The sequence below is a fragment of the Triticum dicoccoides genome, chromosome 3A, assembly GCF_002162155.2.
Source record: "Triticum dicoccoides isolate Atlit2015 ecotype Zavitan chromosome 3A, WEW_v2.0, whole genome shotgun sequence".
Classification (NCBI taxonomy): Eukaryota; Viridiplantae; Streptophyta; class Magnoliopsida; order Poales; family Poaceae; genus Triticum; species Triticum dicoccoides.
The window spans coordinates 723,066,671-723,092,013 of NC_041384.1; the positions used below are offsets into that span (position 1 = coordinate 723,066,671).

The following is a 25,343-nucleotide window of genomic DNA, read 5'->3' on the forward strand; positions in this document are numbered from 1 at the left end:
TACAATTACAAGGGAATTCATGCAGATGCTAAGTAACTTCCCCAGCAGAATGATCAACTTATGACAGTTTTAAAATTCATGCCAAAAAAACTATATTGAGCCAAGTTATGCAAATGCAGCGTTAATCGGACTTATTCAAATGCAAAACTGAGTGCTGCCCGGCCTCAAAAGCTTGATAAAGCAGAAATCTAACTCATCCAAGCTGAAACCTAACTCATCTAGCTGTAGAATATCTGGAGAAGCAATTCAACTGCGCAAATCAGTTTACCACAGAGCAAGCAAAAGACGATGCAAGCATTTGTCCCCACTCCCCAGTTGACTGCATTCATTAACCAAAAGTTTCCCTTGAAGGTTTGTGAATTGTGATTCAGAGTAAAAGCTCCATACATACGCATCGCAGAGAGTTGGCAAGCAAACACCAACAGCAAGTCAGGTCAAAAAGTTCATCATGATGTTTGCAAACACTGATAGGATCCCCTTCTGGAAATTTCATTTTTAGGATAATTAACTTACAGTCCGTTGGCCAGGCATTATCCGGGACACATGGCTCAACCTTAGATGCTTCTCCTCTTTCCCTGAAAACCATATCAATACAGACTCGTCCTGTAGAAACAAAAAACACTCCTTACAAGTGAGACAATCAGGAAGAACTTCAGAAATACAAAGTTAAGGAGCGTAAATAATCTCACATTGGATAGCCGAAATGGACAAAATTTTGGCTTCCCTCTACGCCCATATTTCAATAAGTAGGCTCCTTTCTTGAGAGCAGTGATAGCCTGCCAAAATCCAGAATCGACCAAAAGAAAGGTGGTATCAGGCCTCGTCTGGCATTCCAATATATATCATACAAAAATAACATTGATCAGGAACATCCAGCTTTCAGATGCCAAATGGGAAAGTAAAATAGCATCCCATAACCATCACTATTTTGAAAGTGATTCTAAAAATAAATTTAAAGGAATTCCCAATTTAAATGTTAGATTTCATCAATCACAGAAGCAACAAAAGGGTCCATATGCCCTGTAACCCTGAGAAGCTGATATGAAAAGCATATCGCCTTGAGGGCAGAACTTAATCTACTCAGTGAGCACAAGGAATAACACAAGAAAGTATATTGAGCACTCCAATAACTGGTGTTGGGGATGACAGATATAACTGGTTGCCAGTTCTTCAGATTGACATTTTTTCACCAAGCGACAGTTGCCCTCTTTTGTTGATTGTTGACTTGTACTTGAATGTTACATGGTGTGCAATCTGTCTACAAATCTAGAGTTGAATTTACCCAAGGCCAACACGACCGCTGAGGAAAACTAAACTTGCACTGACTGCCAGTCGTCCAAATCTACCCTGCATCCCAGTGCGAGCTCTGGTGGGACTCCCCTGAGGACTGGACTCCACAAAAGTTGGAAGGGGCCTACGATTCGATGTTGCAGGATAAACATCAGAGAGACGCCAACAAACGAGTGTCCTGGAATCACACACACACACACACACACACACACGAATGAAAACAAGATGGCCACTCCGAGCTCGTGACTGCCGCTGAAGCAGAATGGCCACTCGGAGCTCCATTGCAGCAGAGAGGACAAGTCCAGCAGCACAGCGACGCGCGGGGCCAGCACCCAGCCGCCACCATTCCGGCAAATAAACAGTAGCGGAAGGGAAGCGAGCAAGCAAGCACGAGACCCCACGCATCACAGAGACCCGAGCAGAAAACATGCTCCAGCAGAGATTGTGTACCCGCGCTCCCCTAGGTAGCAGAGACAGAAACAAACGCGAAATTGACCCATTCGAGAACAGAATTCTCGGCCGCACCTGCTCGAGGTCGCGCTCGACGACGGGCAGCGGCCCCGCCCGGGCGCCGCCGAGATCCGACGAGGCGTCCGACATCGCGCGCGGCGGCGGCGGCCCGCCCCGCGACCAAACGCCTCGCCTCCGCCAAACAAAGCACTGCTAGCGCCCGGGCCGGGCCGCTCTTCCGCGGGGAGAGAACGCGGGGGCTCCCGGGCGTCGCCGGCGACGGGCCCGCGCCCGGGGGAGGCGCGGGGCGGGTTCGGGGGGAGAGATCGCGGCGAGGAGGGGGGGTGAGGTGAGACTCGAGATAGAGGAACAGAGGAGCTGGGGAGAGAAAAGAATTGAAGCTTTTGTGTGTAGGAGGAGCAGAGTAGAGTAGAGTATTGGCGATCTGATTTTTGTTTTTGTTTGGGGCTCGCCCGCGTCGCTTTTGGCTTTGGGGACGGCTGACTGACTGATTGGTGATGATGATTTGGTTGGGTACGGTGCGGTCTGCGTCGGGGCGTCGGCTAGCTGGCTCGTGATCTGAGTCGGACTCCGACCGTGCGGTGCGGCGCAAGTGGTTGCGCGCGCCGTGGAGCTATCCTGTCGCTCCACACATGGCAGTGCTCCTACATACGCGCATACACTCACCTTCTATAAACGCACGTACGCACACTCTATCTCTGCTAGCATCTTAGAGAGACCGAGTCGATATATCATCTCGAGATTTACGAAATCGCCGTAGACGCCTCGTCATTGACGGAAACGTCTCCTCTTACTGAAAGCGCATCGCCGGAAATTTTGAAATAAATTCAGAAATAATGCGAGTACCAGGATTTGAACCCTGACGGGCTAATGATACCGTTGTCCCTCTAACCATCCAATCACAGGTTGGTTTACCACATGCCCGCTGCCGATGTGCTACTATTGTCCTCTCGTTAATCCATCGTGTTTTAGTCATTTTTTCATCATGATTTTAACTAACAAAATATATCTTGAACATAACAAAAGTAATATAATAGCTAGATTTTTTTAAAAAAATGAAAACTACATTCAAGGTGACATGCATTAACATTTTGCTAGTTAAATACCCTCTCGGTCCACGGATAAGTGTATATCTAGCTTTTGTTGTGAGTCAAAGTTTTAGAATTTTCACCAACTGTATAGATAGAAGTAGTAACATATATGACATCAAATTCTTATGTTATGAAAGTACATTTCAGAACGGATCCATTGATATTCTAGTGTCATGAATGCTACTACTTTTCTTTATAAATTGGGTCAAAGTCTTGAAATTTTGACTTAGAACAAAAGTTGGATGTACACTTATTCGTGGAAAGAGGGAGTAGAACTCTGTCCATCTAGAACCGGTCTAACCTTGTCGATGAAGCCCGCGTAACTACTCAGTAATGCTGGTTTGGTACACGTATTCGTGGACGGCTAGATGTCTTTAATTTGCACCAGTGTTTCTGGGAGTTTAGACAGGGGTTTGCTACCCTACAGTGTCACGCTCTCGTACAATGCACCTCTGGTAGTACAGGTGAACGCAGTCTGGAATTTAATGGCGATGATGACAGATTCGTGCTTCGTGGAAGGCACCAGCGGTGCAGTGCGTTAACTAATCTGTCGGAAGGCGATCGTGTACTGTACTAGTACTGCATTTTCGTTTGAGATCTAGAGTATCTTGTCCTCAGGCATTCCCGTACTCTGCATTTGGAGGAGCAGTTCGCTCCGTGGTTTCAGGCTGAGATCGGGACCGGAAACTGAGCGCAAGTACGCAGGGGCTGAAGTGCTGAACCAACAAACAAAATGTACCAAGTACTGCTATGTAGTAGTAGTAGTATGCCTCAACATACGATCGTTTTCACTGACGTAAATATATACTTCTTCTGTTATTAAATATTTGTCTTTCTAGACATTTCAAATGGACTACAATAAACGTGCTTGCCGTGGTCGCGTCACCCTCCCTTCATAAACGTGCTTGCCGCCGCCCCAACTATCTGTCTGCAGCAACGCCGACGACCCCACCCCCAACCCACCAACATGCTTCCTCAACTGCACCTGACGCCATAGCTCGTCCACTCGTATCGCTGTCCTCATCTCCGGCAAGGTCCTGACTGGGCCTCGCCAGGGGCGACGTCTGTCGCCGCTCCTCGCGTCGTTCTCACCTTTGAACCTCGGGCTAAGCAGAAAATCGACCCACGCTACGAAATTGTCCAGGCTATACGTACTGACATTTTGCAAAGCCGTATAAAAACGTATTATAGCTACACGTCCCTGTTGTATTGTGTAAGGTTGCTTATACTTTAGTGATCTAAACGTTTTTATATTAGTTTACGAAGAGAATACTAATCATAAACCTGTCAAGCTCGTTAGCTCAACCGACGCCCACCTAATCAATTCTCATATAGCATTACCGGCCTTCGATTCCGAGCTCTGGCGAAAGAGACAGATACATACGCACATACGTGAGTCCATGTGACGTGCGTGTGCATGCTCATCGGCCGATCGATCATGCACGTGTCCTTTAACGGTCTTCTTCTCCGCAGCGAGCTTCTCGGATTCAGTGGGCGTGTTGATTGCGAAGGCGACGAGGACGTTCACAAAGTAATGGACGAAGACGAACACCGAGCAGCCGTGTGGGAGACGCTCCCAACACCTAATCACCCTTCTCCGAGTGCAGGATCACAAAGGAGGGGATTCCGGAGGCACTGCTCTCCTGTACGGTTGTGCACAGGGTGGACGAGATGGGATCACCGACAACAGTGGCGAGAGGAACGACGATGGGCGGTGTGCTCGAGGAGGCAAATGCAAGCTGATCTAGGTGACGGCTAGGGTTGCTGACGCCTCTAATATATAGGCGTGATCGGATAGGGAGACATTACATGGACCAACGTCTGAGTCGGCAACAACCCATGATCCGACATTTCAGATTCGTGGCGTGTATGTTGATGATTCATAATTAATGGCCAGTTAATTATACATTCTTGACCGGTAAAAACTAAGTGCATGCATGACATAGGTACTGCAAAATGCTAATAAGGTTGGAGCTCTCTCTGCTCATAGTCGTCGTTAGGTGGTTCATGAATCTGTTTGTAATTTTTGTTATCTTTGATGTTTTTTATACTATCAGACTATTACGATTGATTATAAGTAGATCGAAAGTTTATCCAGCCCAAAAAAAAAGATGTCGGAGCTCTCAAACTCACATAGAGGGTGATAGGTACAATCATCAGCATCTACAAACCGGACTTGCCAAATCCAGCCCCTAAACATCCATGGACGCGCCCGCACGCGATCCTGGACAGCGCCAGACGACCCCTCAAATGTCATGCCGAACACACAGTCCTCATATGAAAACCCTCATATCCATGTAAATCCATGCAAATTGATCATATAGATGAATCTCACACGTAAAAAACATTTGTTCATGGCAAATTCAAACATAAAAATAAATAACTTAAACATAAATTTTATTTAAAGTGCACCAGCCGTCCGCCAGCGACCCTATCCTGGTTGAAAACTCTCCTCCTTTTGATCGAACTCTTGAAGTTTAGAATGTGTTACACTTGTATGTCCATTTCCTCTTGGATTTTCATGATCATCACCATCTTAGTATCTTCATATGAACGTGACGAATTGAAGAACCCCTTTTGAATTAATTCATCAAGATCATTGTCTTGAAACTCCTCATCCGTCGGACTATCTGAATCCATCATTTTGCCTACAAAAGAAAAAAAAACTTCCCAAACAATTTGCCGAACACATAGAGGGCAAGGTGTAATCCAAGAAAAGGCGGATGTATCAAGGCGGCGTCCGGGGTGGCGACAGTGTATGGCTGGTGAGACTGGCGGGAAGAAGTTTTTTATTGGTGATAGCGACGTGGAGGGGTCGGGACGACGGCTAAACTAGGGTGGTGGCAGAGTAATGGGAGGGCCGACGCAGACGAGTAAGAATAGATAAGAGAAAAAAGGCTGGTCCTTAGTTAGGGGGAGGGGGGATTTCATGAAAATTTTGGCGAACCCTGTATGCGGATCAAACGGCGGACGCCTCAGGGCCTCCTCGTATCCGACCAGTTATGGCCTGCATATGAGGGGTGGCGGTCAGGCCAGATGTACAGTGCCGGTTTGAGGAGTCCGGCTGAGTTGAGGGTCTGTATCACATAAATTCGTGAAGTATTTATGAAGTAATTATGACGTACAACACCTCCATTTCTAAAGGTAAGGCGTATTTTGTTTGTTAAGACATGCATTTGACCAATAATTACTTCATAAATACTTCATAAATTTGTGTCACTAAATTCATATACTCCCTCCGTCCGGAAATACTTGTCATCAAAATGAATAAAAGGAGATGTATCTAGATATATTTTAGTTCTAGATACATCCTTTTTTGTCCATTTTGATGACAAATATTTTCGGACGGATGAAGTACTACTACCTCCGTCACGGTTTAGAAGGCGCGCTTGGAAATTCTCTGGGACCTAGGTGATTATCTATTGGTTTTGAGATGGGCTAAAAAATAGCATTCATACTATGCATGCATATAGAAATAGTATATCGGGGTACTAATTAGCTAATAGAAATAAATACAATGCGCCCTAAACCTTGTTTATTGTGAAAACGCACGTAAATTTAACTGTGCCTTCTAAACTGTGACGGAGGGGTATTTAAAATTACTTTGTAATGATAGTAATTTTGTATCACATAAATCAAAAAATTAAAAGAGTAATTATTGGTCAAAGTCTTGTCTTAACGAAACGAAATACATCTTACTCATCGGAACGGAGGGATGAGTTGCCAATCACATGAATTGGCCGGCTGGTACTAGTGGCCGGTACACTCAACCCCGCACTGAACAGTGAGCACTATTTTCGTTTGAGTGCTGGCCGGGTAGGGACGACGCGGGTATTCTTGATGACTGGATCTCCTCTTGACACGCGCGCAACTAACGAAATCGCCCACTGTACCAGAGGATAATACTACTACGTGCGGGCAGGACCGGCTGACTGGACGCTTTATCAGAGCCGGCAACACCAGTAGCGGTGACGGGAAACCAGACCGGCCGGCCAATCACGCCCATGATCGTTTACCACCCGTCCGGCCGCCCCCCACGACCCAAAGCTAAGCAATGCAGGCCCCATGTCGATGGAATGGAAGTGACAAGTCCCGGTAGACCGAGAGACTTGTTTCTCCGAAAGCAAAACAAGCCATGGACGTGCGTGTGTGGATCGAGCTCGATTCTGCACTGCACGGTGCTGACTGTCGAGCGACCTCTTCTGTCGTCCAAGGTGTACACCAGTCCCTCCCGTGGTACTCGTTAGAACTGGGGTACGTACGTACGTACCAGGGCCGGGCTCATAGTGGTGTCAAATGTGCGGCCCGCACAGGGCCCATAATTTTGAGGGGCCCCAAATTTTTTATATAGGCATAGTATTTTTTTTTTAAATGCCAAGGCTCTGCCACACTGGGCCGCTCGGCGCTGGAGTTGGGCCGAGTCGAGGCCGTCGAGCGCTGGTGCCTCGATCTCTCGATGGAAAAAGGATCTCTCGGTGTTTTCTCAGAAAAAGGAAATTGCTCGGTCTAAAAACAAGGGATTGCTCTAGCAGTAGATCAGGATCGCCTCGATCTGAAACCGCAACAGCAGTCCCGTCCGCGGCGCAACACGAAACGAGATCGTCTCGTAGGTTGTCGCCTTCGCCTCATCAGAGCGATCAGAATCGAGCTGTTGTCGTTGCCTTCTTAGCCGCCTCTCCCAATTTTGTGGGATCGATACTTCAGTCCGCTGCAGTTCTTTCGCCGTTGCTACAGGAAACGAGATCGCCTCATCGGACCAACCCATGATCGACTGACCGACTCCAACCCCGAGGTGCTTAGCGAATCCTCCTTTCCGATTAACTTCGGTTCCTACTCTTAATTCCTAATTTCCTAATTATTTTCATAGGAATCGTTACTTTGTTACAGATTGGTTCTTACCTCCTTGGTTAAAGATCACAGTCTAGTAGTTCAACCGGACAAGACCCAAAACTAGGTGAGTTAGACGGTTCGTTTAATTGCAAAATATTAACGCATGATCTTCAATTGATATATGATATTGTATAATTTCAATTTTATTTTATTCATCTTTTTTATCTTGTGTTTCAATAATACAGATTTGAGTCATCATGAGAAAAAATTAGTCTAGTTCATATAAGCGCAAGAGAAAAGAAAGAACCGAATTTAATTAGTACATCTTATATTATACACTATAAAAAATTTCTGCGAGATACATATACATTATAATTGCTTGTTAGTTTATTTTTATAGCAAGATAGGGCCCTATTTTTTAGTTTCGCACAGGGCCCCAGATTTTGCCGGCCCGGCCCTGGTACGTACGTACGTACTAGTGGAAAAGTGGTGCCGTTTGGTCCCTTTTGCAGGGCACGGGCGACCGGTCACTAACCAAGCCTTTGGTCCGGACATATAGGGGGTGTTTGAGGAGCTTAGCTGTAAACTTTCTCACCAAAACTTGATTAAATTTGATACGTTATTTATGGTGACCTTTGCACTTCCATGACGGTTGATGAATAATTGAAAAGCTTTTTCCGCAAATTTTATTTTTGAGAGGTCATGAACATGGAGTTGACGGAAATGACGTGTGGACTCTACTAGGTCCTACCTCCATTTCTAAAGGTAAGGCATAATTTTTTTGTTAAGACATGCATTTGATCAATAATTACTTCATAAATACAGGGTTATACGACATGAAATTTGTGTCGCTAAATTCATATTTAAAAGTACTTTGTAATGATAGTGATTTTGTATCACATAAATTAAAATATTGAAAGAGTAATTACTGATCAAAGTCTTGTCTTAACGAAATGAAATACATCTTATTCATCGGAAACTATTCTGCTGTGGCATGACAATTGGTCAGACCTACCTCTTCATCACAAGATGCCTGAGCTCTATTCTTTTGCCATCAACAAGGATATCACACTAAACCAGATATTTGAGCATCAGGCACTGGAGAACTGCTTCCATAGACCTCTCTCACAACAGGCGTTTAATCAATTCCATATCCTTCAAGATCAACTGCATGGCCTGATTCTCACTGCTGACTCTGATAAGTGGACATACACCTGGGCCTCCCCGAGCTACTCTGCAATGAAGATGTACAAAAATCTGTTTGCCAAGAATGGGGCTCACTTCATCTTCAGGCAGCTATGGAAATCGAATTGCAGACTAAGGCACAAGATTTTTTTCTGGATGCTACTCTACGACAGAGTTAGTACAAGGAACCTCCTACACAGAAAAAACATACATCTGCCAGACTACAACTGTGCTCTATGCTTGGACAGGACTCAACAAACTTTAATCCACCTGTTCTGGGACTGCCACTTTGCATTACGCTGCTGGAACTGTATCCTCCCCAACAAACAGAGGGGTATTTCGACCTACGATGAGATTGAAATGATGATTACACTTCTTCCCCAGGATTTGGCTATGGAGATCATTATCATGGGCTGCTGGGCCATCTGGATGGTCAGAAATGACAAGATTTTTAGATCCTCTCCTCCTAGTTTGAACTCCTGGAAATTCTATGTTCAGGAAGGCATGCAACACATCAAACTCAGATCGAAAGAACCCAAGGCCACCAAGATAGATCAGTGGATTGAACAAACTCTGTAATTCTTTTAATTATGATACCTAGAACTGGCATTGGATGATTTATTGTTAGGGCATGTACCTTGTACTTTGTTTTTACTTTATATGAAAATACCGTAGAACAATTGTTCTACGGTCACAGGGTCAAAAAAAAAATCTTATTCATCGGAACGGAGGGATGAGTTGGCAATCACATGAATTGGCCGGCTGGTGCTAGTGGCCGGTACACTCAACCCCGCACTGAACAGTGAACACTATTCTCGTTTGAGTGCCGGCCGGGTAGGCACGACGCGGGTATTCTTGATGACTGGATCTCCTCTTGACACGCGCGCAACTAACAAAGTCGCCCACTGTACCAGAGGATAATACTACTACGTGCGGGCAGGACCGGCTGACTTGACGCTTTATCAGAGCCGGCCAACACCAGTAGCGGTGACGGGAAACCAGACCGGCCGGCCAATCACGCCTATGATCGTTTACCACCCGTCCGGCCGCCCCCCACGACCCAAAGCTAAAGCAGTGCAGGCCCCATGTTGATGGAAGTGACAATTCCCGGTAGACCGAGACTTGTTTCCACGAAAGCAAAACAAGCCATGGACGTGCGTGTGTGGATCGAGCTCGATTCTGCACTGCACGGCGGTGACTGTCGAGTGACCCTTCTGTTGTCCAAGGTGCACACCAGTCCCTCCCGTGGTTACTCGTTGGAACCGGCGCACGATCGACCTATCCTACCTGCTGCGGGCTCCGGCCGAGAGGTACTCCCTCCGTTCTATATTGTAGTGTCTATAGATTTTTGAAAACGTTAAACGTCACAAACTTTGATCAAGTTTATGAAGATAAATATTTACATCTAAAATGCGAAACATATATCACTAGATTCATCATAAAATGTAGTTTCACATTATATATTATTGGTATTGTAGATATAAATAGTTTTCTTTACAAACTTGGTCAAAGTTTGCAAAGTTTGACTTTTGAAAAAATCTACAACCACTTCTTTACCTAATATTAAAGGACGGAGCCTTTCATAGTTCTTCATAAGTCACCTCTTTATATCCGTTAGTTTTATGTTTACTTTAAAGATTGACGGCTAAGATTTAACCTGTTTTTCCTCTCAACAAAACGAGACCCAACCCTCCTCGTGCGTCCAAATTCATTGCTTGATCTGAACAAAACCAACTGCGCAACCTGGCCGACCAGAACTCACCTAAAGCCCACGCGCCCAGCCGGCCCACTACCGAACCCAACCCCGAGCATCCTCTTAATTTATCCCTCGAGCGCTGTCACAAGGAGAAGCGCCTCGCGCCCGATCACTACAGGCGACGCCAGGGCGCCCTCACACGGGCAGCGCCGCTGCTTGCCGCCGATACTTGCCGGAGGAGCCGCCGATCTGCGATCTTCCTCTACATCCGTCGCTGCTGCAAGCCACTGCCTGGGATGACGACGGCGGCTTGCAGAAGTTTGGTGGGGCCGTGTAAACACAATTATGACAGGTCATACGGTGCTGATTTTGGAGCTACTTTCCAAGTATGCATGAACCACACGGACTCTCAAGTTTCTGTTGAATTAAGCATTTTCCAATCTACACGGCGTGTGTACAACTGAACATGCATGCGTCTTTTTATTTGTTTTTCGGCAGCTTATGCATGGTTTCAGCTACATCAACCTAAGTCCTCTTCTCCATGCACCCCTACCGTCGGGTGACAACTCAATGTGGTGTAGTGGATGGCTGTCGTATGATGCGCAGTATTATATCCAATGTCCCTAATCGACATCACGAAGTTTTGTGAGTCCAACCCTTGTTCATTGCAACTTTGCAAGTAGCGTTTGATCCGTATCGAAGCATGTGTGTTGTGCTATAACTAGATGGTGGAGCGTGCCCGAGAGAGAGGAAACCTTAGATTGTATGCTCATGCAACTGATCCTCGCTAAGGGCTCAAACTATGCACTGCTACATGCCCTCGTGCTCCCCCCGGCCGAATCGGGATGCCACCTAGCCCCGTTGCATGCTCGTGTGCCTGTTAGGTCAAATCATTGGGTAAAGAAAGAGTAGGAGACCAAGGGCGACATTGACGGTGCCTCATCATGCTTGGATTTTTACACGCTACGTGTTCGCCGAGGCTGCCACACCTTGCCGGTGATAGTGGACAACCACGGTTCATGGTGAAGCAGTTTTGGATCCCTGGCCACATCTTAGATAATGATATACGCGTTGTTCCATCATTGTATGCAACCCAGTTTAAAGAAGGGCGTCAATCAGGATGTGGTAAAGAGGAAAAACCATGCATAAATCCTTTTATGTTTACTTTCTTGCATTTTTTCCACTGACATGATAGTATTTCATCAATGTATCTCCCGTTGCAACGCACGGGCAATTTTTCTAGTACATTATAAAACGGAGGGAGTAGTACGTATACGTACGACCAATGCTACATCTAGAAAGGAGTTGTTACGTAACCTACCTATGAGATGATTTGGCAGCCTTTAATTGGACACTAGAGAGGGCTGGGCCCACCTGAAAATCAAGAGGAATGCTTTGTTTTGTTGGAGGGGAAAGTTCACGTAACAACAGTAGATAGGTCTAGCATTTTCTTGTACGTACTACTGGAAAAGTGGTGCCGTTTAGTTTTTTTTTTTTTTTTGAGAACTGGTGCCGTTTAGTCGCTTTTGCAGGGCACGGCCGCAGCGCAGCGCAGCTGTGCGCCTTTTCTGCTCCATCGTTGCCGGTACAGATTGGCTGGCTGGTGCGTGCAGACCTGCACGCATCCATAAGCTAAGGGCGTGTTTGGTTGCCATGCGCTAGAGTACCTGTGTTGCATATCCTTCTTCACTTAGTATGGCTTTAGAAAAACAGCCTCATATGCGACATCTTCGAGTTGTTTGGTTGCCTGCATATGGACTTCCTGTATTAGAAGATCAACTTTGGTACGTTGTTTGGTTGTCTGCATTGTCTCGGGCATGCAACTACACGCTGTTTGGTTGCCTACATGGGGTATGATTAAGAGCTAGCATTTGCACTTAACATACAGGGTTAAGAACTAGCGGAGGAAGGGGGAGAAGAAATGCAGTGTGCGCCGAACCATGGCGACTTCGGTGGATAGTGGCCGTGGCGCCCAGTGGCGAAGCTAGCGAATTTTCAAAGCCAGGGCACGTCTTAAGCTAAAATTTACTTTGGTCTATCACCACATCATATATTTGAATAAATGTCATGTGTAATATATTCACTAATGTCAATAACTCACTTGGCCATCGCTTGCCGCTAGCAGCCCTCGTCGTTGAGGGTTTGCTGCTACTTGTTGCCACCCGACCGTGGCCTTGTGCAGGTGGACACTTGCCGTTGACGAGGACAGGCCACCATCCATCGGAACCAGAGTGAAATTCCCATCACAAGGGTTGCCGATTTAGCTCCCGCTTCCGTTCCCAATCACGATCATCTGTTGAGGCCCGGCCGTGCACTATCTCTTGCGGTTTTGCTGGTCGTCGATGCTCCGCCAGTCCACCTAGCCGGCCGCCGCCTCCAACATTGAAGTTGCTAGGGGCTAGCGCGTAGGGCATGTCGTGGGTCGTGGGGTCGTGTGGCGCAGCGCACAAACAAACATGCGACCAAGGAGGCAGCCGAACAGGCAAGGCGAGCGAGCTAACCTGATCGATGGATGGAGCATATTCACATTGTACGAGTTGATTACCTGTTGTGGCGCATGTAAGAAAGTTAATTGATAGGCCTATGGTGTGTGACCAGTGAGGGGATAGGAACGTTCAACGCCTAAACATCGTACGTTTTCTTCAGCAATCGACTCCGGCTGCTCGTAAAATTCGCAACGGTCAAGCCCGGTCACGTGCCCAGGGCCCGCACGGTGAAATCGCCACTGGTGGCGCCGTGTCCGACATGATGAGCATGGAGTCGTGGACGAGCGACCCCGTCGGTGGCACGGCGACATCGTCGGCGAACTAGTTGCGGTGCTCGTACAAAGACAGTAGACAGAGGAGGAGAATGCAGTGCTCGCGCCATGGTATCGTCAGTGCAGTGGACGAGAGAGGAGGCCGAGATGATCGACGCCGAAAAAGACTCCAGTGTACTAGGGCGAGAGAGAGGAGGCGAAGATGATCGACCCCGTCGGCGGCGCGGCGAACTGCAGTGTGCACGGAGGCAGATGACACAAGAAAGCAGTGTGCGCGCCATTACAGCGTTAGTGCAGTAGGAGGACGACAGAGAGTAGGCCGAGATGAGCGACACCGGAAACGACTCTAGTGTAGTAGCACGCGGGCAAGGAGATCAAGGGGAAGGGCTTCGGCGTCGAGAGGAACAAATGGGAGGGCTCGGTGCAGAGGACAGAGGAGGTCGACATGGCGGCGTCAGTGCAGTAGACTGCTATTCAAAGAGAGATGAAGTTACGATCGTCGAAACTAAAAACTTACAATACGAATGTTGTGAGGAACTGTGAGATTATGCTGCTGGTTAAAGGAAATTTCAAATGATCGATCGTGCACGATGAATCTGACAAAATTCGTTCAGAATAGCTCCAAACGGGAACACGAGATTAAGAACTTACGGCCGACGAAACTAGGCACCGATCGCCTGAATGGAACTGTATCATCGATGTGCATCTTTTTGTGTAGAGCTTACCACGAATCGAAGCATCGTTGTGTAGATTAGAGGGGCATGGAAGAGAGGAGATTAGAGAGGAGCTTACTAGAGGTTGAAGACGACACCACCTAAACACCTCGCGTCCCTCCCGTTTCTCCTCGTGCAGGGGCCCGCTCGCTGCGTTTCCGCTCAGCCTGGCTCAAGAGAAACTGCCGATCGAAGCGTTTCCAGCGAGCCAGGCCCAGAGGTGCTTTAAGAAGCGTGCGATGCAGGCCCAATAGTGTATGCGGGCTACCAAACAGGCTGGATCCTTCCCGCACGGGCCTGGTCGAGGGGTATGCAGGCAACCAAATACGTCCTAAGAGCATCTTCAGCCGCCCCCTCGGACTGGTAATAGCGTCGCTCTTGGGCGAACAGGCGATAATTTCATCGTGGGGGGCGATTGGGTTTCCAGTCGCCCCCAGGCACGTTTTCTAAAGGTTTTCAAAAACATACTCGGCCAAAATTCGGCCAAACACGACACAAATTCGGCGATATTTAGGTATTCCATCGTCTTTTTACATATTGAAAACATAATCTAAAAGAAAAAAACTACTGCTGCCGCGCCGCCGCCGCCCACGCGCGCCTACAGGCCGAAGAGCTGTTGAAGGCGTCGTAGTCGTCGTGGCCATCGTCCTCCTTCTCCTTCTTCACACAACGGTCGTCTTGCTGGACCCCTGCCCGGGGTCGCCCTGGCGGACTGGTATGGTTGGCGGCAGCGCCTCATCGTCGCTGTTCTCGAGGACGATGACGCCTCCCACGTTGCGGCCACGGCACCGAGTTGCGTTCTACTCTAGGGCGTTGCGCTGGGCCAAGTCCTCACGCGCCCACTTGATGGCGGCCTCGTCGGCGGCGGCCATGTCATTGTGCTCGCTCTTCACGGCGCCGAGCCCCGGCTCCGTCTTCGGCTTGACGAGGCGGAAGGTAAGAGCAGAAGAGGCACGACCGCCCTCATTGATGACGAGGACGGCACCGCGGGTGCGCCGGCCGAGCGGCGTCTCCACAGGCTCGGCCTGGACGCTGACGAGCGCCGGTGACCCGGAGGAGCAGCAGGAGGAGAAGGAGCAGAAGGACCCGCCCACCATGCGCCTTGGCAGCCATGGGCCGCCACTCCGGCGGTGGGGCTGGGGCCGCGGCCGCTGGGTACTTGAGCGGCGGATCGTTGCCGCCCTCAAGGTACTCGAGGACGGTGTGAGCGTGCGGCCGGGGGCACCCCACCACAGGCGGCGGCCGTTGCTGTTGTTGTGCACCTTATCAGTGACGCGTTATTGGTGAAGGCAAGTTGCTCCTCGTGATGGCATTGGAAGTACGCCGTTCAATACGCGTGGTTGCTGGCGGCGTACTTCGGGATGTCCCGCTCCTCCTCCGACAGGTCGTGCATGCCGTTGTTGGCGGCGTGCTTGACGTATGCGATGTCAGTTTGTTTGGGTATGTATATCCTGCATGCCGTGGATACGCACGTGCCAACGCACATATATACTCGCCAGCCGGCCCGGCCGGCATCGTAACATGGCACTCTCGTGCTGCACTGCATCCACGCGCTTTAGCAATGGAGGCGACGACCGACAGGTCGTTTCGGGTCCAGCATGTCAGCGACGCATTTAACGGGCCAGCAGGCGCCAGTGGGAGCCATGTGGTCTGGTGCCTCGCTCCATCGTTAGTTAGGTCGGCGGCCGGGCGGAGGCGCCGAGCCACCAAATCACGTAAAAAATTTATAGCATAGTAGCATCATGTGCAGTGCTTCCATATATGTTGGTGTTTCTAGCGAAAACCATGCATGCGTCGTCCTAACGTGAGAAAACGAAAACTTTCACGACATATTTCGTACTTTTAGAGCAACTCCAACGGACGGCGATTTCATCCGCTTTTTGATCGTTTAAATCGGCCGCCTGTCCGGCATCCGCCCTATTTTTCATATAGGTCGGCAGCGCGCCCAACGCATCGACCTATATGTGCAGGCGTGGCCGGCTGACCGCCCAATTTTACATTGCATTCAACACATTGTGAAATGAAAATTTAACAAGCAAAATAGTCTAGCCGCCCAAATAAATAGTATAGTTTTATAGGCCAAATAAAAATAAAAATGTTTCACATAGTTTTGCAAACAAATAAAAGAAGATACATCTATTGGTTGCCAACATGAGTCCACATATACTCAACCAAATCATTTTGCAGTTGCACGTGAGTTTCCCAATCACGCATGTCTTCATAAAACTAAGTGAACTGCTTAAATGTTGCCGCTACTCCATACTTAGGCACAACATTCTCACCCTGAAACTGAAAGCCTTGATCGTACAGACGTTCCGGACGCTCGTCTTCTACGATCATATTGTGCATGATCACACAAGCAGTCATCACCTCCATAGTTTTTGCGTGCTCCAAGTATTAGCAGGATACCGAACGATGCCCCATCGAGATTGCAAAACACCAAAGGCACGCTCGACATCCTTTCTAGCACTCTCTTGCTCTTGGGCAAATCTTTTCCTTTTTCTTTCTAACAGGGTTGGGTATTGTCTTTACAATAGTGGTCCACTGAGGATAGATACCGTCACCCAAATAATACCATGTGTCATAGTTGTGGCCGTTGACAGTAAAGTTCACCGGTGGGCTGTATCTTCAGCTGTCGGCTCCTGTGGATCTTGAGACGCCATGACCTCTAGTATGATAGTGCAAGCCCTGACATGTCTCTTATACTGCCCTTGCCAAGCAGAAGGGTAGTTCTTCCACTCCCAGTGCATGCAGTCTATGCTGCCAAGCATCCCCGGGAAGTAGGTCTGGAAAAAAAGGTCGAAGCTCGTGAGCTAAACGAGTAGCTCGTGACTCGGCTCGAATCGACTCGAACTCAAAGAATAACGAGTCGAGCTGAGTTTTAGTTTAAGATCGTTTATAGACCAAGTTAAACGAGCCAATCTCACGAGTACTCGTGTAACTCGTTAGGCTTGGTACAAAAGATCAGCCACTTCCAATATAAAAAAAGATCAGCCACTCTGCACCCTATGTCCCAGGAGCACAACACAAGGCCTAGCCGTTGAAGGCCCAACCGCCTAGGAGACTCATGTGTTACAAGGAACTTACTATTGTTTAGTGATATATATGTTTAATATATACATAATGTCTGAGGTTTTTATGTTCATATCTTTAACGAGCTTAACAAGCTAAACGAGCCAGCTCGCGAGTTATACGAGTCGAGCCAATCTTGGATTTGAGCTCGTTAATAATAACGAGTCGAGTCGAGCTAGCTCGTTAACGAAACGAGCTCTAGCGAGTCGAGCCGAGCTGGCTCGACTCGGCTCGAATTCCAGCCCTACCGGGAAGCCCCTGCTAGCATTCATCGCCAACAAACGGGTTGTATCTTCAGCTGTCGACTCTCTTAAGTACTCAGCCTTGCAGAACCTATACATGGACTCTAGGCATGTAGACTCGCTCATACGGACGTACTCGTCAATGAGATCACTGGGCACTCCGTATGCAAGCATTCAGATGGCGGCAGTGCATTTCTGATAAGAGGAGAAACCAATCTTGCCGACGACATCTGAGGGAGTCCTGGATTAGGGGGTGTTCGGGTAGCCGGACTATACCTTCAGCCGGACTCCAGGACTATGAAGATACAAGATTGAAGACTACGTCCCGTGTCCGGATGGGACTTTCCTTGACGTGGAAGGCAAGCTTGGCGATGCGGATATTCAAGATCTCCTACCATTGTAACCGACTCTATGTAACCCTAACCCTATCAGGTGTCTATATAAACCGGAGGGTTCTAGTCCGTAGGACAACTTCATCAACCCCATAGACAACAATCATACCATAGGCTAGCTTCTAGGGTTTAGCCTCCTCGATCTCGTGGTAGATCTACTCTTGTACTACCCATATCATCAATATTAATCAAGCAGGACGTAGGGTTTTACCTCCATCGAGAGGGCCCGAACCTGGGTAAAACGTCGCGTTCCCTGCCTCCTGTTACCATCCGACCTAGACGCACAATTTGGGACCCCCTACCCGAGATCCGTCGGTTTTGACACCGACATTGGTGCTTTCATTGAGAGTTCCTCTGTGTCGTCGCCTTTAGGCCCGATGGCTCCTTTGATCATCAACAACGATGCGGTCCAGGGTGAGACTTTTCTCCCCGGACAGATCTTCGTCTTCGGCGGCTTCGCTCTGCGGGCCAATTCACTTGGCCACTTGGAGCAGATCGAAAGCTACGCCCCTGGCCATCGAGTCAGGTTTGGAAGCTTAAACTACACGACTGACATCCGCGGAGACTTGATCTTCGATGGGTTCGAGCCACGGCCAAGCGCGCCGCACTATCTCGAGGGGCATGATCTAGCTCTGCCTCCGGGTAGTGTCCTGGAGGCCGCACACGCATCGGTTCCGACCTCTAACTTGGAGCCTATTGCGCCAATCGAGGACGAGCGGTTGGACGCCACCTCTGGGGCTACGATCTTAAAGGCGATCGAGCCGAACGCTAGCCCCGCACTCTGCATGATCCGTGACTTCGAGGATCCGGACTCCGAACCCCCCGCGCCCCTGCCAATCGAATCCAATTGGGCGCCGATAATGGAGTTCAGCGTCGCAGACATCTTTCAGCACTCGCCTTTTGGCGTCATCCTGAATTCTCTTAAGTCTCTCTCTTTATTAGGAGAGCCCTGGCCGGATTACGGTCAGCGAGGATGGGATACGGACGACGAAGAAATTCAAAGCCCACCCACCACCCACTTTGTAGCCACTGTCGACGATTTAACCGACATGCTTGACTTCGGCTCCGAAGACATCGACGGTATGGACGACGATGTAGGAGACGAACAGGAACCAGCACCTGTAGGGCGCTGGAAGGCCACCTCGTCATATGACATATATATGGTGGATACTCCAAAAGATGGAGATGGCGGTGGAACAGTGGGGGAGGACACCCCCAAGAAACAGCCAAAGCGCCGGCGTCAGCGGCGCCGCTCTAAATCCCGCCAAAGCAAAAACGGTGATTCCGGCACAGGAGATAATACTACCCCGGACAGCGCCGAAGAACACCCACCTCAGCAAGATTCGGCACAGGAAGATGGAGAAGCCAGCCCTCATGAGAGAGCGGCAGATGAGGAGGTTGAGGATGATAACTATCTGCCTCCCTCCGAAGACGAGGCAAGCCTCGATGACGACGAATTCGTCATACCATCAGACCCCGCCGAGCAAGAGCGTTTCAAACGCAGGCTTTTAGCCACGGCAAGCAGCCTCAAGAAAAAGCAGCAACAGCTTAGAGCTGCCCAAGATTTGCTAACTGACAGATGGACTGAAGTCCTTGCGGCCGAAGAGTATGAACTCGAACGCCCTCCCAAGAGTTACCCAAAGCGCAGGCCGCTACCCCGATCAGAGGAGGAAGCACCTACATCACCAGCGCACGACATGGCAGACCGGCCACCTCGCGGCCGCGACAGAGAGGCCTCTCGGCTCTCCACCCAAGCCATGCCCCGACGCTGCTCAACTATGGCACGGGAAAATGCGCCAGACCTGCGAGACGTACTGGAGGACAAGGCAAGACAAACAAGATCGATCTACGGATCGCGCAGGCGCCCTACGACACGTGACGATGATCTTCACTCCAGATACAACAAATCCGGCCGGGCCGAACACAACAGACATAGCTCTTCCGAGCTGCGTCGTGATATAGCCCAGTATAGAGGCGCCGCACACCCGCTATGCTTCACGAATGAAGTAATGGAGCATAAAATCCCAGAGGGTTTCAAACCCGTAAACATCGAATCATACGATGGCACAACAGATCCGGCGGTATGGATCGAGGATTATCTCCTTCACATCCACATGGCACGCGGCGATGATCTACACGCCATCAAATACCTCCCGCTCAAACTTAAAGGACCGGCCCAGCATTGGCTTAACAGCTTGCCAGCAGACTCAATCGGTTCTTGGGAGGACCTGGAAGCCGCATTCCTCGACAACTTCCAGGGCACTTATGTGCGACCACCGGATGCCAACGACTTAAGCCACATAATTCAGCAGCCAGAGGAATCGGCCAGACAATTCTGGACACGGTTCCTAACAAAGAAAAACCAGATAGTCAACTGTCCGGACGCAGAGGCCTTAGCAGCCTTCAAGCATAACATCCGCGACGAGTGGCTTGCCCGGCACCTGGGACAGGAAAAGCCGAAATCTATGGCAGCCCTCACGACACTCATGACCCGCTTTTGCGCGGGAGAAGACAGCTGGCTAGCTCGCAGTAACAACTTATCAAAGAACCCTGGTAACTCGGATACCAAGGACAAAAGTGGCATGACACGTCGGCATAAGCAAAAACGCCGCATTAGCAGCGATAGCAATGAAGACACGACAGTCAATGCCGGATTCAAAGGCTATAAATCCGGTCAGCGGAAAAAGCCATTCAAAAAGAATACTCAGGGCCCGTCCAGTTTGGACCAATACTCGATCGCTTGTGCCAGATACATGGCACCCCCGAAAGGCCAGCTAATCACACTAACATGGATTGTTGGGTGTTCAAGCAGGCAGGCAAGTTAAGAGCCGAAAACAAAGACAAGGGGCTGCACAGTGATGACGAGGAGGAGCCCAAGCCGCCGAACAACAATGGACAGAATGGCTTTCCCCCACAAGTGCGGACGGTGAACATGATATACGCAACCCACATTCCCAAGAGGGAGTGGAAGCGTGCGCTACGGGACGTATACGCGATGGAGCCAGTCGCCCCAAAGTTCAACCCATGGTCCTCCTGCCCGATCACTTTTGATCGAAGGGACCATCCCACTAGCATCCGTCATGGCGGCTTCACCGCACTGGTTCTCGACCCAATCATCGACGGATTTCATCTCACAAGAGTCCTCATGGACGGCGGCAGTAGCCTGGACCTGCTTTATCAGGATACAGTGCGGAAAATGGGCATAGATCCCTCAAGGATTAAGCCCACAAAAACGACCTTTAAAGGCGTCATACCAGGTGTAGAGGCCAACTGTACAGGCTCAGTAACACTTGACGTGGTCTTCGGATCCCTGGACAATTTCCGAGGCAAAGAGTTAATCTTCGATATAGTCCCGTTTCGCAGTGGCTATCACGCCCTGCTCGGACGAACCGCATTCGCAAAGTTCAATCGGTGCCGCACTACGCATATCTCAAGCTCAAGATGCCGGGCCCTCGAGGAGTAATCACGGTCAACGGAAACACCGAATGCTCCCTCCGTACGGAGGAGCACACGGCGGCTCTCGCAGCGGAAGTACAAAGTAGCCTTCTTAGGCAATTCTCTAGTCCGGCCGTTAAAAAGCCAGACACTGCCAAGCGCGCCCAGAGTAACCCAGAGCAGCACGGCCAGACACAGTATGAGCAAGCATAGCAATGCGGCCCCAACCCCAGCTCTCGCGACATAGCGAAACCAGTACCTCGTGTACATAACTACGCCCTTGAGATACCATGGGCACAGGGGAAGGGGCACAATAACGGCATGCCCAAAATACGGCTTAAAACATACTAGGGGCTGCCGGATTCTTTTTTCAACTTTTTCTTACTTTCAGGACTCCATACTTCGGACGACCTGTTCGGCAATTCGACTGCCGCACAAACGATACAAGATCCAGGAGGCAGACAAGCCATGCCGCATTATGGAACTCCCAGGTGGTCTCTGTTACGAGCGGTATACCTGTTTTAAATACAACTCCGCGGCCTGCCCCTGGTCAGGACATACTAAATAGTCGAATATCTTTTTGCTTATCGCACCACTTGTATCGTTCGGCTTTGATAGATAGCCTCTTTATAAACAATGCATAGCTTTCTGTCTATTTTTTGCATTATCAGCTTTTCATATATATGTTTATGACATGTTGCACCCGTACACTGTGGTACGGCAAAATACGCCAGGGGCTTTAGTACCCATTAATATGGCGTGAGAAGTCCGTACACTTTCACAAGTGCGGCACCCCGAACTTATAGCACTATATGCATCGGCTCTGAATCATGATTTGGGTCAATAGTTGGGTTTGCCCGGCTCCTATGTTTTGGTGCCTTACGTTCGGCTATATCGGCTAAGGTAGCACTAGGAGAACCACTGCGATTGTGCCCCGGTTGAGCTGGGCTAAGCACCTTAGTGGAGAAAGCTAAAACTGACTGTCATGATGTGGCGAGAGACCGGTCGCTGTTCAAGAGGTTTTTCGAGTCCCTAAAGGCTTATGCCGCTTCGAGCGAGGAGCTGGCTTTGTCCGGCCAAGGCGTGGATAGCGCCCCGAACTCGGTCTTCTGAACTAGGGGCTTCGCCGAAATTTAAAATTATAGAGTTCTATGGCTAAGTGAGAGTGTTCAAGCATTATAGTCCGATTGCCTAGTTCGTTGTGCTGAGCGCCTCCCTCGAAGGACCCAACTATGGGAAAAAGAGCGCTCAGGTTTATCTCGAACACCCCAGCACTAGTGGCACGGGGGCAGAAGCCGACGACTGGCCATCTCTCAATTTTTGATAAACGGCCGCACAGAAAGTAATATTTTAAATTCAATAAGCATTGCTTAGCGCATATGAACAAGTTTTCAGCGCACAGGATAAACACGAGCGAGTTTATTCAAAAATTACATCCTTGGTACATTCATTCGCCACTAGGAAGGCACCCGCAAGAACATCCTTATAGTTGTTCTCGGGCTTGCGATGCTCCTTCCCCGGCGGCGGCCCGTCCCTCACAAGCTTCTCACCGTCCAGCTTACCCCAGTGCACCTTTGCACGGGCAAGGGCCCTACGGGCACCTTCGATGCAGACGGAGCGCTTGATGACCTCGAGCCTTGGACAGGCCTCCACCAGTCGCCGCACCAGTCCGAAGTAGCTCCCAGGTAGGGCCTCTCCGTGCCATAGCCGAACTATGAAGCCCTTCATGGCCTGTTCGGCCGCCTTGTGGAGCTCGACCAGCTGTTTCAGCTGGTCGCTCAAGGGCACAGGGTGTCCGGCCTCAGCATACTGAGACCAGAACACCTTCTCCGTCGAGCTGCCCTCTTCGGCTTGGTAGAATGCGGCGGCGTCGGATACGCTGCGGGGAAGATCTGCGAATGCCCCTGGAGAGCTCTGGATTCGGGTAAGTAACAAGTACTTTACTTTTATACTTCTGCTTTGCATAAAGAATGCCTTACCCGCTGCTATCTTCTTCATCTCCTCCAACTCTTGGAGGGCCCTTTGGGCTTCGGCCTTGGCGGACTTGGCAGTCTCAAGGGCCGCCGCGAGCTCGGACGCTTGCTTCTTGGACTCAAGCTCCAAACCCTCATGTTTTTTCATGAGAACCTGAAGCTCCTGCTGCACCTCGCCGACCTGGCCCTCAAGTTTCTCTCGCTCGGTGAACTCCGCGGCCGTTTTCTTTTCGGCCTCAGACAGCGCCTGCTTGAGGGTCGCCACCTCAGTCGTGGCCCCTACAATAAGAAGTACAATCTTGTTATTTTTTGCAATCACGTCTTTTTATAGGCACTTTTTCTGTAAGGTATTTCTTACCTTCTTTCTCCTCGAGCTGCCGTTTGGCAAGGCCGAGAGCTCTTGCTTGGTCCGCTCGAGGCCCTGTTTTAGGGCACCCACCTCCGCAGTCAGTGCGGCGGTGGCTAGCAGCGAAGCCTGCATACGCATATTGACTCTTTGTTGTTAGACTCCTGCGAAATTTAATAGATCCTCTATTCGGTTTTTCTTTCCGAACGCCAAATAGAGCATCAGGGGCTACTGTCTATGTGGTTATATTTTTACATATTTCTACTTACCTCGAAGCCCGTCAGAAGGCTAGTGCAAGCTTTAGTTAGTCCGCTCTTGGCGGACTGAACCTTCTGGATCACCGTACTCATAATAGTATGGTGCTCCTCGTCGATGGAGGTGCCGTCAAGCACCTCCAGCAGATTGTACGGCACCTCCGGTTGGATGGAGGCTGCCGGCTCAGAAGGCTTACCCCTCTTGGAAGGAGTTCGCCTACCGCGGCCCGGAACTGTTGTAGATTCCGGTGCGGTGTCCGGCTCAAAGCCGGACTTGGAGCCCTGGGGGGTCTTGTCCCCTTCACTCCTGGAGTCCGGGAGGTTGCCTTGCGGCTCCTCCGGGACCACCTCCTCCTGCCCCGGAGCTTGTCGCGATGCCACTTCGGCGTCGTCTGCAGTGCAGGGGGAGGCAGCGGGCGAAACTGAGTTCACGTCCGATGAGTCCAGGGAGCCGCCCGACGATTCGTCGAGTCCGGTCCGGGGCGGGCTGCATAATTATATTCGACATTAGGGAAAGCTGTGCAACAAAGGAACGTCATGAGTTACTCTGATATCCGAACTTAGGATTTCACCGGACGCTTGGCCCTGTCTGGCCACTCCTCTTCGTCCTCTTTGGCGTCGGGGGAGTAGTCCGGCGGAGGGGTCTTCCTCTTCCTGGACCCTTCGGCCTCCCCCGTTGGGGCGGCCTTCCTCTTCTTTCCTTCCCCTGCTGGAGGGGGAGAGGTTTCTTCTTCCTCCTCCTCGTTTCATGGGAGGAGTGCGTCTCGGACTCGTCGGGTGACGAGTCCGACACCACCATATTACGGGAACTCTTTCGAGTCCCTGTGGCCTTCTTCTTCTTGGCCTTCTTCTCCGGCACCACATAAGGCGCCGGAACCAGCAGCTTCACTAGTAGAGCTGGGGCTGGGTCTTCGGGCAGCGGAGCCGGACAGTTAATCGGTCCGGATATTGCCCGCCAAGCCTGCCAAAGGTAAGGGAGTTTAGATCCCACATAGAGTCAAACTATGGAAAAAGCTTAAACATCCTGTAAAAGGTGTTGATGGCTTACCTCGTTAGCGTGACACTGCGAGCTGTATCCGCGTTCCTCGGAAGCGGATGCAGGAGCCTTAGCGCCCTTGAATAGCATCCTCCAAGCGTCTTCGTACATCGTGTTGAAGAGCCTGCTGAGGGTTTGATGCTGCGCCGGGTTGACCTCCCACAGATTAAAATCCCGTTGTTGGCACGGGAGGATCCGGCGGACGAGCATAACCTGGATTACATTAACAAGCCGGACTGGCTTGTTCACCAGGGACTGAATGCATGTTTGCAATCCGGTCACCTCTTTTTCGTCACCCCACGATAGGCCCGTCTCTTTCCAGGACATAAGCCGCGTGGGGGGTCCGGATCGGAACTCGGGGGCTGCGGTCCATTTCGGATCACGCGACTCGGTGATATAAAACCACCCGGCTTGCCATCCCTTTAGGGTCTCCACAAAAGAGCCCTCGAACCATAGGATGTTGGCCATCTTGCCAGCCATGGCGCCTCCACACTCCGCCTGGCTGCCGCGCACCACCTTGGGCTTGACGTTGAAGGTCTTGAGCCAGAGGCCGAAATGG

At 49.9% G+C, this 25,343-nt stretch overlaps 1 protein-coding gene across 1 annotated transcript in view; it reads right to left on the bottom strand.

Moving 5' to 3' along the window:
* The window catches only part of LOC119270498 (PH, RCC1 and FYVE domains-containing protein 1-like), a 6,922-nt gene extending 4,790 nt beyond the window's left edge, over positions 1-2,132 (bottom strand). Inside the window, exons 1-3 of the mRNA XM_037552501.1 lie at positions 1,816-2,132; positions 690-776; positions 514-603 (exon numbers count right to left, since the gene is read on the bottom strand). Coding sequence (XP_037408398.1) covers positions 514-603; positions 690-776; positions 1,816-1,890 — 252 coding nt within the window. The 5' untranslated portion in view covers positions 1,891-2,132. The remainder of the gene's footprint in view (positions 1-513; positions 604-689; positions 777-1,815) is intronic.
* Positions 2,133-25,343: the final 23,211 nt, after the last annotated feature.